The sequence below is a fragment of the Macaca thibetana genome, chromosome 11 (assembly GCF_024542745.1).
Source record: "Macaca thibetana thibetana isolate TM-01 chromosome 11, ASM2454274v1, whole genome shotgun sequence".
Lineage (NCBI taxonomy): Eukaryota > Metazoa > Chordata > Mammalia > Primates > Cercopithecidae > Macaca > Macaca thibetana.
Window position 1 is genome coordinate 52402325 of NC_065588.1, and position 13339 is coordinate 52415663.

The 13339-nt window shown below is 48.4% G+C and overlaps 2 protein-coding genes and 1 long non-coding RNA gene across 4 annotated transcripts in view; 2 read left to right on the top strand and 1 right to left on the bottom strand.

Annotated features, from left to right (window-relative positions):
- PYM1 (PYM homolog 1, exon junction complex associated factor) overlaps positions 1-13305 on the bottom strand; it is a 233812-nt gene extending 220507 nt beyond the window's left edge. The window contains exon 1 of the mRNA XM_050749203.1: positions 13302-13305. The gene's annotated coding sequence lies outside the window, so the exon portion shown is untranslated. The remainder of the gene's footprint in view (positions 1-13301) is intronic.
- LOC126931231 (uncharacterized) lies at positions 1865-2643 on the top strand. Its single transcript, XR_007717792.1, has 3 exons — positions 1865-1920; positions 2269-2291; positions 2560-2643. It is a non-coding gene; the product is annotated as an uncharacterized LOC126931231 (long non-coding RNA).
- Positions 3241-9876, top strand: ZC3H10 (zinc finger CCCH-type containing 10). Of its 2 annotated transcripts, none has more exons than XM_050749159.1 (3): positions 3241-3395; positions 4172-4235; positions 5626-9876. In XM_050749159.1, the coding sequence occupies exon 3, from the start codon at positions 5678-5680 to the stop codon at positions 6980-6982; it is 1305 nt and encodes a 434-aa protein (XP_050605116.1). In that variant the 5' UTR covers positions 3241-3395; positions 4172-4235; positions 5626-5677; the 3' UTR covers positions 6983-9876. The 2 variants fall into 2 exon arrangements, with proteins under 2 accessions (XP_050605116.1, XP_050605118.1); XM_050749161.1 differs by lacking the exon at positions 3241-3395 and adding an exon at positions 3489-3844.
- Positions 13306-13339: the final 34 nt, after the last annotated feature.

A 13339-nucleotide genomic window follows, 5' to 3' on the forward strand; every position in this document is an offset into this window, starting at 1 on the left:
TGCACTCCAGCCTGGGAGACAGAGCGAGACTCCGTCTCAAAAAAAAAAAAAAAAAAAAGAAAGAAAGTGAAATGTTATAGAATATAATAAAGGGAAACCACAAAAAAAGAGGGACTGTAACAATCACATACAAAATGTTACAGTATTTTGAACTATAAGATGAAGTCTCTAGGGAAAGGGTTCTTTTTCATCCCCCATTAACTCAAAACTTTCCTGTAGCCAAATAGGGGATCTGGTTGTTTTTCAGTGCTTCTCACCTGAGCATGCAATCAAAGTGGGAAGTTCTTTATCTTAACACCAAATGTCATACTTTCCCTAGATTTGGCTAATTTTCTCCCTATGTCCATTGGTTCGCTCTTCACCCCTAGATAATCACTGCATAGGTCACTGCAGCCTCGACTTCCTGGGCTCGAGATTCCCCCACCTCAGCCTCCCAAAGTGCTGGGATGATCGCGCCCGGCCCGCTGACGTATTTTCTGAACAAATGATACATTGTAGCCAGGAATCTCTAGTGATATTTTGCTTCAGGCTTCGTGAGGAAAGACCATAGTCAGCTATTTTATTCTTGAAGTTTAGGAAAAAGAATTGCTCTATCTTAAACAGTGAAAGTATATTTTTTGAAGTATGGCAGCTTTCCCGAATCCCCACTTTATATCTTCCTATGTTCTGAAATCTTAGGACCTTCGATGGTTCCGGAATCGAATCACCCTGAAGCAATTTATTTTATAAAATAAAGCAAACCTGCTGGGCGTGGTGACGCATGCCTTTAATCCCAGCACTTTGGGAGGCCGAGGCGAGCGGATCGCTTGAGCTCAGGAGTTCGAGGCCGGCCTGGGCAACACGGCGAAACCTCGTCTCTATTAAAATACAAAAATTAGCCAAGTGGCGCGCGCCTGTTGTCCCAGCTGCTCGGGAGGCTGAGGCGGGAGAATCGCTTGAACCCAGGAGGAGGAAATTGCGATGAGCCGAGATCCCGTCACTGCACTCCAGCCTGGGTGACACAGTGAGATCCTGTCTCAAAAAAAAAAAAAAGAGCCGGGCGCGGTGGCTCACGCCTGTAATGCCAGCACTTTGGGAGGCCGAGGCGGGCGGATCACAAGGTCAGGAGATCGAGACCACGGTGAAACCCCGTCTCTACTAAAAATACAAAAAATTAGCCGGGCGCGGTTGTGGGCGCCTGTAGTCCCAGCTACTCGGGAGGCTGAGGCAGGAGAATGGCGTGAACCCGGGAGGCGGAGCTTGCAGTGAGCCGAGATCGCGCCACTGCACTCCAGCCTGGGCGACAGAGCGAGACTCCGTCTCAAAAAAAAAAAAAAAAAAGAAAGAAAAGAAGGCAAACCAGTAAAACAAGAATTTCTGTACAGTTCGCGCCTATCCATAGCAAAATGGAGGACTTCTCCAGGGAACTGCAACTCCCAAGAAGCAATGCGAGGGAAGGTGGCAGTTACTATTTTTTCCCCGTGGGCACCTCTCGATCCAATATGGGAAATAGGTGCTAACGTTTAACACAGCGTCCTCATACTAAATCTGGGGGGGGAATTGGTAACTCGAAAACCAAATACTCAGTTTTCGGAGAGAACTAACTCAACCTACTCCTCCTCAATAGGGTCCGAAAACCATTGTTACGCCCATTGGGTAACCCCGCCCCTGGGGAAAAGGGGTGGAAAGCGGAAGTGACGACACCCGGCGCTGCATTAAATAGCCGTAGACGGAACCTTGGCTTTCTCTCGGCCTTAGCGCCATTTTTCTGGGTGAGTGTGTTTGCTTCCTGTGATCGGATTCCGCGTACAATCCGTAGACATCTGACCTCGACACTTACCATCATCACACCAAACTAACTGTAGCCTTTCTCTCTTTCCCTGTAGAAACCTCTGCGCCATGAGAGCCAAGGTGAGCGGTTCCTGGTAGTAAGCTTGGGAGGTAGGAGTTGGCGAGTAGTAGGGGGAGACTAAGGCAAGTCCGCCATACCTCCTGAACTACTGGGTTTCAAGGGTACCAAGAGCTGGTGGGAGAGGAAAAGTAGTTTGTAAGAGAGCTAGCGGTTAAGTGCTATGGGTAGAGAGGGTGGGAATTAGAAAAGGGTGGAATTCTGATTTTATGTTGCGAGGGTGTCCAAGTTACTGATGTAGTTGCTACGACCAATCTCATACTTGGTTAAGAATGTGCCCGGTTCTAAAGAGTGCATTTCATATCCCTCCTAAGCCTACTAATAAGCTTTATCTCTCTTTTTTTTAAAAAAATTATCTGCTGCTTGTGAACGGTTGCTAGTGGAGGAAGAAGCGAATGCGCAGGTATGTTGGAGACTTTGCCAGCCCAGGAGGAGGGAAGTTCCTTGGACAAAACTTAGCAGAAACATTTGGTTTGGAAATCTTAAAAGATCTTCAGGAGAAAAATGTTTGAGTATTTTCTTCCTAGAGCAAAGGATAGAACAGAGGACGATAGAACCGTAGTGCTTGTTCATTTTACCACCTCATGTTATGTGCACGTTTGATTTAATGTAGGAGGGAAAGAACTCTGGTTTGAGAATAGGTGTATTCCATTCCTGTGTCTGCTTTTCAGGCTGAAGCGCAAAAGAAGAAAGATGAGGCAGAGGTCCAAGTAAACCGCTAGCTTGTTGCATCGTGGAGGCCACAGGAGCAGAAACATGGAATGCCAGGCGCTGGGGATGCTGGTACAAGTTGTGGGACTGCATGCTACTGTCTAGAGCTTGTCTCAATGGATCTAGAACTTCATCGCCCTCTGATCGCCGATCACCTCTGAGACCCACCTTGCTCATAAACAAAACTGCCCATGTTGGTCCTCTGCCCTGGACTTGTGACATTCTGGACTATTTCTGTGTTTATTTGTGGCCGAGTGTAACAACCCTAAAATAAATCACCTCTTCCGCTCTTTTAGCTGAAGAATTAAATCGTCTTGTCTATTATGTTTTTTATGGTTCCATCGGGTGGGGGTTTTCTATCATTACAGTTTGCCCTGTCACTGCCTGTGCTATGGAGGATATCAAAGGCAACAGCCCGGGTTATGTGGTGTGGTTTGCATCTCGATGGAGCTGGATGGGATATGATGTATCTCTGGAGGCAGGTTTTAGATTTCGCGGGTTATTTGGGGCCAATGCTGGTACCGCCCCTACCTTCCAGGAGGCCTCCCTTGACGACTACTGCTTAGTAGACTACGTCGCGCCTTTGGGTTAGGTTGCCATGGTGACACGCAAAGCGTGGTGGGAACTTCCTGCGGCATGTCGCACGCCTACTTTGTACACCATAGAGTATGGTTCCGGGTCTGGTGGCTAGAGCGTCACTTCTTCCGCAGGAAGCGGAAGAGCGATCGGGTGGGCGGCTCTTTGTCGAAGCTAGAGGACCGGCAGGCGGCAGCAGCAACTACGGCGGCGGCGGCAGGTGAGGGAGGCGGGAGACTTAGGTGGAGGCCGCGCCCGGAGGGGAGGAGTCGGGGCCGGCCCAGCGACTGGGCTCGGCTGGGCCACACAAGGCCCCCCAGAACCGAGCTGGCTCGTCCTCACACCCCAGCGCAGTGCCCCTTTTCTGACTGACCCCGCATCGCGAGCAAACGCCAGCTTCGTGACGTCACAACCCTGCCCATCCCCTCAGCTTGATGACACCTGGAGCCCCAGCTCCCCGCTTCACTTCGCGCGCCCTTAGTGTCCCTTTCACGTAGCCCACGGCTGAGCGCCAGCGGCACTGCACGGAACCTGCCAAGCTAGAAGACTTGCTGCGGGAAAACTCCTAGGACTTTTTTCGCAAACTCTAGGGTGTTGGGAAGCGTCACAATCACTGCCTCCAAGTCTAATCGGCCATCCCACTGCACTGTCAGGCGCTGCCCTTTTAAGGTTCCTCACTAGCCATTACTCCAATCCTTAGCCGGGCTCTGACCCTCACATCCTCTTTCATCTTGATGCAGGGCGTCCCGCACCCTTTGTTCACTCAGAGCTGGTTTTCCAACCCATGCTCCCAGTCCTTCCGAATTAGTTTTATCTCTTACTCTTCTTACTGGCCACTTCTCCCTTGGACAGGTGAAGTTCAGTTTGAACCCTGAGAAAATCCTGACGTTCCCTAAGCTTTGCCGTTTTGTCAGATTTCTTTCTTGTGACAACCACCCCATAGTCCTCCACTCTTACCCCTCCTTCCACCCAAGTCTCTGTTTTTTTCCTGCTCAGAACCCAGCAGTGATGTGGAGGTGGAGACCCACAGGAGCCCCGGACTTCACCTGAGCTACCTCAGGTATCAATTCTGGGAGAGTTGGGTGGGGAGGAGCATCATATCTAATTATCTGCTGCTGGTGCGACTTGCAACGTGAGCCAGGTTTGGATAGATGGCATTTGTACTTCACCTGGTCATTCCCTTTTACTAAAAGTTTGTATCTTTTACCACTTCTTTCCTTGATTGCTTCTATTATTCTGGGACTATCTACCTTTAGAGGAGGAGGACCCTCTTACAGATTCTCATGTAACTGTGGTCTCTGGTTTGGTTCGTTCATTTTAGGGAGACCTAAAGGCAAAGTCACAGCAGTGGGATGGGGTAGGTCAAGGCTAAAGTAATCAGGAAAGATTCCCTTATGCTCAAAGGGAACAATGTGAAGTTTTCCTATTTCAGCGGCAGAGGGAGCCTGAACACCGCGTAGGAAAGGCTTGGGAGGTCAGACACGTGGTAGCAGGGACTCCAGGTCTTACTAGGGGTGGAGAGAGGGGAGGGCTAGAACCAGGGCAGTGGACTGACATTCCAAAGCTCTCTTGGGAAATAGGAGACTTAAAAAGCTTTTATGGAGTCTATAAATAAAGAGGATCTTTATGGGTTGAGGAATGGTGTGGCTGGATGTCAGTGGGATCTTCACAGAGGGGAGTAGGAAGGGGGTGGAGAATGGGGAAAGGTCACTTGTTCCTGTGAAATTAACTCCTTCCCACCTTGATCTTATCACAAATGGTTTGTCCTGGAAATCTAGAAGTGGAGATTCTAACTTAGAACTCATACCCTGAAATAGAGGGGGCTGACCTCTCTGCCGCTGACAGTGATGATGGGTAGGAGGGAATACTAAAATATGACAAGTTTTGAGACTCCCCTCAAGCTGGTGACACCAGTCTCTTCACCCAGGATTTCTTGGCTTCTAGAGATTTTATACGTACAGAGCCCTCACCTGAGGAAAAGGAAAAGGGGTTAAGGAAGTTTTGTTACCATCTTCTACAACCCTAGTAGCTCAGTAGTAGCCCATCTTGGGCACTATTCCCAGTTTCCTCCCAGACTGTTCAGATACTGACTGCAGTTTTAATTTCACTTCCACAACTTTAATAAGGTCAGCTCAGAAGGAAAGATGAAATCCAACACTTATTTTTTCCCTGCTCCCTCCTGGGCCTATCGTCATTAGTGAAATTAGGTGGCTTCACCCCAACTCCTTCCCTCCTCTGTTAGCCAGGCAAGTGTGAATCATTCTGACCCAGACCAGGTGCACAAAAGCCTGGGCGGGACTTTTGATGAGTCAGACATTTCAGCCAGAATTCTTATCTCTTAGATTCTCCATTTCTAAAGCCATTGCCCCTCTGGGCCACCTGCTCTATAGTCAAGAAGAGTGGTATCTCCCTGGAGGACTCCTGTTTGATACAGTTCTCCTCTTTTGTAGTGGTCACCAAGAGTGGCAAGATAAAGAAAACCCTGAGTTGGGCGGGACCAGGATGCCTGACCGGGACAGCTATGCCAACGGTACCGGGAGCAGCGGTGGAGGCCCTGGAGGTGGTGGCAGCGAGGAGGCCAGTGGGGCAGGGACAGGCAGTGGCGGGGCCAGCTCAGATGCCATCTGTAGAGACTTCTTGAGGAATGTGTGCAAGCGAGGCAAGCGTTGCCGATATCGCCACCCAGACATGAGTGAGGTGTCCAACTTGGGGGTGAGCAAAAACGAGTTCATCTTCTGCCATGACTTCCAGAACAAGGAGTGTAGCCGCCCAAATTGCCGTTTCATCCATGGCTCCAAGGAGGATGAGGATGGCTATAAGAAGACAGGAGAGCTTCCCCCACGGCTGAGGCAGAAAGTAGCAGCTGGCCTTGGCCTTTCACCGGCAGACCTACCAAATGGCAAGGAGGAGGTCCCTATCTGCCGTGACTTTCTCAAGGGTGACTGTCAGAGAGGAGCCAAGTGCAAGTTCCGTCACCTGCAGCGGGATTTTGAGTTTGATGCTCGGGGTGGAGGAGGCACTGGTGGGGGCTCAACAGGCTCAGTCCTCCCAGGACGACGTCATGATCTCTATGATATCTATGACCTTCCTGACAGGGGCTTTGAGGACCATGAGCCAGGCCCAAAACGCCGGCGAGGTGGATGCTGCCCCCCTGATGGCCCTCATTTTGAGTCATATGAATATAGCTTGGCTCCACCGCGAGGGGTGGAGTGCAGACTGCTAGAGGAGGAGAATGCCATGCTCAGAAAGCGGGTAGAGGAGTTAAAGAAGCAGGTCAGTAACCTGCTCGCCACCAATGAGGTATTACTGGAACAAAATGCTCAGTTCCGCAATCAGGCCAAGGTCATAACCCTGAGCTCCACTGCACCAGCGACTGAGCAAACTCTGGCCCCCACTGTGGGCACTGTCGCTACTTTTAACCATGGCATTGCCCAGACTCACACTACTCTCAGCAGCCAGGCTCTACAGCCTCGTCCAGTGTCCCAGCAAGAACTGGTGGCCCCTGCTGGAGCTCCAGCGGCTCCCCCAACTAATGCTGCACCTCCTGCTGCTCCACCACCCCCACCCCCACACTTGACCCCAGAGATCACGCCACTGTCAGCTGCCCTGGCTCAAACAATTGCCCAGGGAATGGCACCCCCACCTGTCTCCATGGCTCCTGTGGCTGTATCTGTGGCTCCTGTGGCCCCTGTGGCTGTATCGATGGCCCAACCCTTGGCAGGAATCACAATGAGCCACACCACCACTCCCATGGTGACTTACCCTATCGCTTCCCAGAGCATGCGCATCACGGCCATGCCACACTGATGGGGCTAATGGACACTCCCCTGGTATAGCCTCCCAGGGCTGGGGTCAAGGGGCCCTTGCCCACTTGCCTAGCCCTCCCCAGCCCTGTCTGAAGGGCTCCCTTGAGAACTAGGACAAGAGACTACAAGCAGTATGTCCTGAGGAGGGGTTGGGTTGGTGTGTTTTCTCTCACCTCCCTTTTATGAGGGTCCTCTTGTCCATCTTCAAGCCTCACAGTGGGGGCTTGCAAAGGAATGCAGACTGAAGCCAGCAGAGAGGAAGGACTGACTGAAGGGCTGTGTCCTCTTACGGGAATTTGGGAACATCCCTCGTCTTGTCCTCTCTTCTGCACAGCACAGGTTCCAGCACTGGTTTTGGAAGAAAAAAATACCCTGCCCAGAGGGAAAGCCAGGAAAGATTGGGAAGTGGGTGATTAGGAGAGAAGGCCTGACAGGAGCCTTCAAACAATTTGGGTCCTAGTTGGTTGGGTTGGACAATAAAGGAATTGCTTCTGGGCCCTGGGAAGGCTGGGACCGTAGTGCTCCAGCCCAAAGACTAGGGAAGCATTCATTACCCTAGTTTGGCCTGAAAATCCATAGGGCAGGGCCCACTACTTTCCAAAGAAATAAAAGAACAATTATTTTTAACAAATGGAGGCAGTGAAAACTTGCTTAGATATTCTGTGTGGAAGATGGGAGCAGTAAATAGATCTCATGCCAAAATGGGATAAAGACCCCAGCCTCACATAGCTTTGGTAAGATGGATAGAAGCCAGTGAAGAAGGGTAGGGACCCAGAACAAGACCAAATGGGGCTTTGGGGAACGCACTTTATGGGGCAAAAGCTTTGGAGCCACCTAGTCTAGTTTAAAAATAGTCCCATCTGTTTCTGGTCTCTGTCGGTATGTGCTGTTCCCAGGTTGCCTTAGTAACCAGGGCTCCTAGGGTCATTTAGCGGGGCAGGCAGTAAGGAGGGTGTATTTGCTGAGAAATGGGGATGGGATGTTACGTAGTTGACAGGTCCTTATTCAAACAGCAGGACAGGTGGAGTTGATGGCAGTTAATGTCCCTCCTATGCCAGCCCTTCCTCAGTGGCCAGTTCCTTAAGCCTTCAAGGCTTAGGAGGTCTGGGAAAAGAGTCCTTCTAGGGACACAAGGCTCAGGGTCCATCCCTTTCCTCTATCTCCACATAGCACCACAAGTTTTAAATCTACTTGAGTCAGTAAGGCCAGGGGCCCCAATAGTCAAACCTCAGTTCCTCCTCAGCTCACGGCTGATGTAGGGCAAACAACTCAGGTGTCTAGTCTAATGGGACAGTAGATTTGGGGGTAGAGAGTGATCCTGGATTGTGTTCCCCCTCGTTATATCTCGTGCTACCTCTTGCTGTCTTGTCTGGTTGATCACTCAGGTCGCATCTGGGATTGGAGATGGTGGGCTAGGTCAAGGCCAGTCATTAAAAAGCCTAAAGACTGAAAGTGGGCTAACATTGTTTGTGGATTTTAGAAGCAACACATTGATAAGTTTAATGTTGTTTTTTTGGGGCACAAGTTTTTTTTTTTTTTTTTTTTTTTGAGATGGAGTCTTGCTCAGTTACTAGAAGACTGGAGTGTAGTGGCACAATCTCAGCTCGCTGCAACATGCGCCTCCTGGGTTCAAGTGATTCTCTTGCGTCAGCCTCCTGAGTAGGTGGGACTACAGGCGCCCGTCACCAAGCCCAGCTAATTTTTTTATTTTTAGTAGAGACGGGGTTTCATCATGTTGGCCAGGATGGTATCGATCTCTTGTGATCCACCTGCCTCAGTCTCCCAAAGTGCTGGGATTACAGGTGTGAACCACCGTGCCCGGCAATTCTAGACTATTAGATGGCTTACGAGCATTTAGAGAAGAATGTAACAATAGATACCAACATGAATTATCAGTCAAATCCTGACTGACTGTATTTCCTCCTTGCCAAGTTACCTCCAAAGAGGTAGATTTGGAAACTTTAGACATTGTATGTCTTGTATGTATTTACTCCAGCTAAAGACCACCAAGAATACACCTGGTAATTGAGCAAGTTGGGTTTAATGCTCATTGCAGTGAGGGGGAGGGCTCACCATTGAGAATACGTGGTGTGTCTCAGCATGAGGGTGTTAGGAAGGACTTAGAGGACTTAGACTTTGGTTAAGTGATTTTGGGGAAGATTCAAGAAAGCGGGTGTTTTTATGGGTTGGCTGCTGTTAAGGGAAGCAAGGATAACTCTATGATTGGGTAGCTTGTCTAGAAGAAGGGCAGACAAGTGAACCTAAGCTGCAGTCGATGATGAAGTCACTAGCTGGGAAAGGGGATGTTTGCTGTTTTGTGGTTTGCACACTGACCTTGTTTTGTGCTTAAAATTGTCAAGTGATTTTGTTTTTTGTCTCACTTCATCACAGTCACTGAGTAATCTTGTCCGATGCTGGTGTTTTGTGAGATTGTGTCCAAGAGAACTCCTGACCTCAAATAGAAGAGAACTTTTGGACACAAACACACATAGCTTACAGGTGCTACCTGTGAGCACCAGGTCAGCCCTAACAGCTCTGAAGCCTGGCTGTGTCAGACTAGTTCCCAGATTACAGGAGCGGCTTTCCTCTCACCTGCTAAGTCATCACAGATAAGAGGAAAATTATGGGTCAGTTAATAGTAGCATTTTTTCCTTTCAAATGGCTCTGGTTAAAAAATAATAAGATAAAAAAATAGCATTTGGTGGAATCAAACTGAACACTTGTACTTAGTGTTGGTTAGGGCATTTATGTTGGTGAAATCTCTGTTCTCTAGTGATAAGCCCAAGGGCTGTGTTTTATTATAAAAAGAAAAAACCCAACTTGGGTAAACATATAAAAAGCCCATTTATCAACAGTAACACAGGAAGAGCTAAATAATATTCAAAGTGTCTGTAACTTGGATTGACTAAAACACTGGAGCACTCTCACACTAAAAACTTACTTAGATCTTGAGCTTGTCGGGGAACAATGTTAGAGATCTATATGAGCAATAATTCACATGAGAACAACCTGGGACTTCCAGTTGGCTGCAAAAAAATAGAATCTTAGCCCTCAATGTGTCCATTTATAAATATTAAGAGCATGCTATGTTCTAGGCATCTTTCTAGGAGGCTCCATAAGGGCAGTAGAACCTTGGTAATGGATTATAAATACAGCAGTCTATGTTCTGCGTTAAGTATAACCACTTAGTAGTGTGTTCTTCTAAATGTAATTTTTAAAGAGGGCCATTGACAAACCAGTGTGGTTTGCTGGAAAAAAGAAAAGGCTGGCAAGAGAAAGCTTCAAATAGAAGTCTACAAATATTTGAAGGGCTGCCCAGTGGAGGAAGGTCCTGTTTGCTACATAGGAAATAAAAAGGGAGTTCTGGAATAATGGCTAACATTTGTTTTTTTGTTTTGTTTTTTTTGTGTTTTTTTTGAGACAGAGTCTCACTGTGTCGCCCAGTCTGGAGTGCAGTGGCGCGATCTCCACTCACTGCAAGCTCCACCTCCACGGTTCATGCCATTCTGCCTCAGCCTCCCAAGTAGCTGGGACTACAGGTGCCTGCCACCACGCCTGGCTAATTTTTTTTTTTTTTTTTGTATTTTTAGTAGAGACGGGGTTTCACTGTGTTAGCCAGGATGGTCTCAATCTCCTGACCTCATGATCCGCCCGCCTCGGCCTCCCAAAGTGCTGGGATTACAGGTGTGGGCCACCGCGCCCGGCCAGCTAACATTCGTTGACTGCTTAATGTAAGCCAAGGCTCTGTGCTAGGCACTTTACGTGCAAGGTCTCGTTGACACAATGGGTACTATTATTGTACCCATTTTACAGAGGAGAAAGCAGGCTTAAAAAGTAACCTGCCCAGGGTTCTGCAAGTAAGGAATGGGGCCAGGAATCTATTCAGGCAGTCTGACTCCAGACTTGACATAAGAAAGTTCTAATGATATAGCCATCCAACAAAGGGATCATTACTTGGCAGTTTTTTTTTTTTTTTTGAGACGGAGTCTAGCTCTGTCGCCCAGGCTGGAGTGCAGTGGCCAGATCTCAGCTCACTGCAAGCTCCGCCTCCCGGGTTTACGCCATTCTCCTGGCTCAGCCTCCCGAGTAGCTGGGACTACAGGCGCCGCCACCTCGCCCGGCTAGTTTTTTGTATTTTTTAGTAGAGACGGGGTTTCACCGTGTTAACCAGGATGGTCTTGATCTGCTGACCTTGTGATCCGCCCGTCTCGGCCTCCCAAAGTGCTGGGATTACAGGCTTGAGCCACCACGCCTGGCCACTTGGCAGTTTTTTTATTTGTTTGTTTTTTGAGATGGAGTATCACTCTGTTGCCCAGGCTGGAGTGTAGTGGTATGATCTCGGCTCACTGCAACCTCCACCTCTTGGGTTCAAGTGATTCTCCTGCCTCAGCCTCCCAAGTAGAGTATCTGGGATCACAGGCACCTGCCACCATGCTTGGCTAATTTTTATATTTTCAGTAGAGGGGGTTTTGCCATGTTGACCAGGCTGGTCTTGAACTCCTGACCTCAGGTGATCCGCCTGCCTCGGCCTCCCGAAGTGCTGGGATTACAGGGTGAGCCACCGCGCCTGGCTTGGCAGTAACTTGAGGAATAAAGAATACAGAAGGAATTTCCTCAAATCTTGTTGCCCTTCCCATCTTTGTGAGCTGAGATGAGAGTACCCTCTGCCTCTGCCTCTTGGAGGCGATTATGGTTTACATATAAATGCAGATTGCAAGTCCAGGAAGTTTATTCTCTTTCCTCCTGTAGGCCTCATGCTGTAAGACACTTCCTCTAACAAATGGCCATCCCTTCCTGTTGTCCACTTACTGCTTATCACCACCAGGTGGCACCTGGGCAGCAGAATTGTCAGTGGGCGGGGACACACCCTGTTTACTTGTGTTGGTAACTAGCTGCATTGCAGCTGCTGATCCTGTGGCTCCTGGGCCCCAGCTGGGACAAGACCTCCCTGAGGATGAAGTTTTATCCCCTATATAATTTCTGATGATCTGGATGAGGTGAGGAAGGGAGAAGTTTGGAAAGGAACATCCATAGGTCATCCTCTCCATTCGCCCACCCTCAGGAACATCCTACCCTACTCCAGTGCTTGGCAAATTTCAGTTTATAGAGAGGTTTCTCAGGAGTTTCATCCATGTTCCTGCTGTAGTTCTGCTTTATCAGTTGGTGAGCAGATCACTCATAATTCCTCCAAGTTCCTTGTTTCCTTTTCTACCTGCTCACCTCTGGGAATATGGAGGATATAGGAGAGAGAATATTGTTTCTTAAATAGTTCTGCAAACTGAGTGAAGCAGTTGAGATACTACTGGCCCTAGGGAAGTAGAGAAAAGGAAGTGAAAAAATTTAAGGGGTAGAGGCTGGGCAGGGACAGGTTTTAAGCAGCTTTGGTAAACACAGGCTGATTAAATCTATGCCCTGCAGAACCAGATAAAATTTATCAGCTGCAGGCCTCATCCTGTAAGACACTTCCTCTAAGAAATGGCTAGTTTCTCCCCAATGATCAACCCCAGTTCTGCTGCTGCATCTGACAGATTTACGTAATATGCCCCACATATACTGCATTAAAAGGTAATCATCTTATGACCAACACTTCCGTCATCAACGTCCAGTTAGCCTAGTACCTAGATCCCAGGACAACACTCTACCTCTAAGGCCAGTTAACTAGTAACAATAGTCATCGGTGTACCCCGCACTTTTTCCTTCCTAAACCTACACAGTACACTGTGGGACTGCATTAGTTCTGCACCTGACTGGCAAACCTTCCTTCTAACTCAGGCAAATGTGAAAGGGAATTGTCTTTCCCTCACTCTTGATCCCTCATTTTAGTGTCCTAGAAGTTCCTCAGGGTCAGAAAATTCTTGGAAAATGTAATAATTTGCGCTGCCTCCCTCCCTTTTGGAGCCAACTAGTCTTATACCCATCCTCTATGATACAGATGACTTATTAACTCTTGGAAATTTCCAAAAAGAAATAAAGCCTCACTTTCTATTCACTCCTCTGCTTTTTTCCCCACTTTCCCTGAAGGCTGGATTATCTCAACTCTGTAATTCTCTGACTCTCCAGTTTTCTCCAGGGTCAGTCGTTACACCACACAAACAAGGTAGGGGATTGGGGACGGGATAGACAGGGTCAATCTTCAAACACTTTCATTCCAAATACGATCGTATCCTTTCCTTTTGTAAAGGCAGGCAGGAAAAAGCTGAAGGATAAGGAATGTGCTTAGAGTATGAAAACTAAAAGTCGGCAAAAGAATATATACATATCCCAGACCAAATCCTGCCAAACCGTCCGAATGAGTAGAGGGAAATCCTGACGCTCCACAACCCCTCAACTTGGCAACTTGGGCTTTCTCCAAAACCAA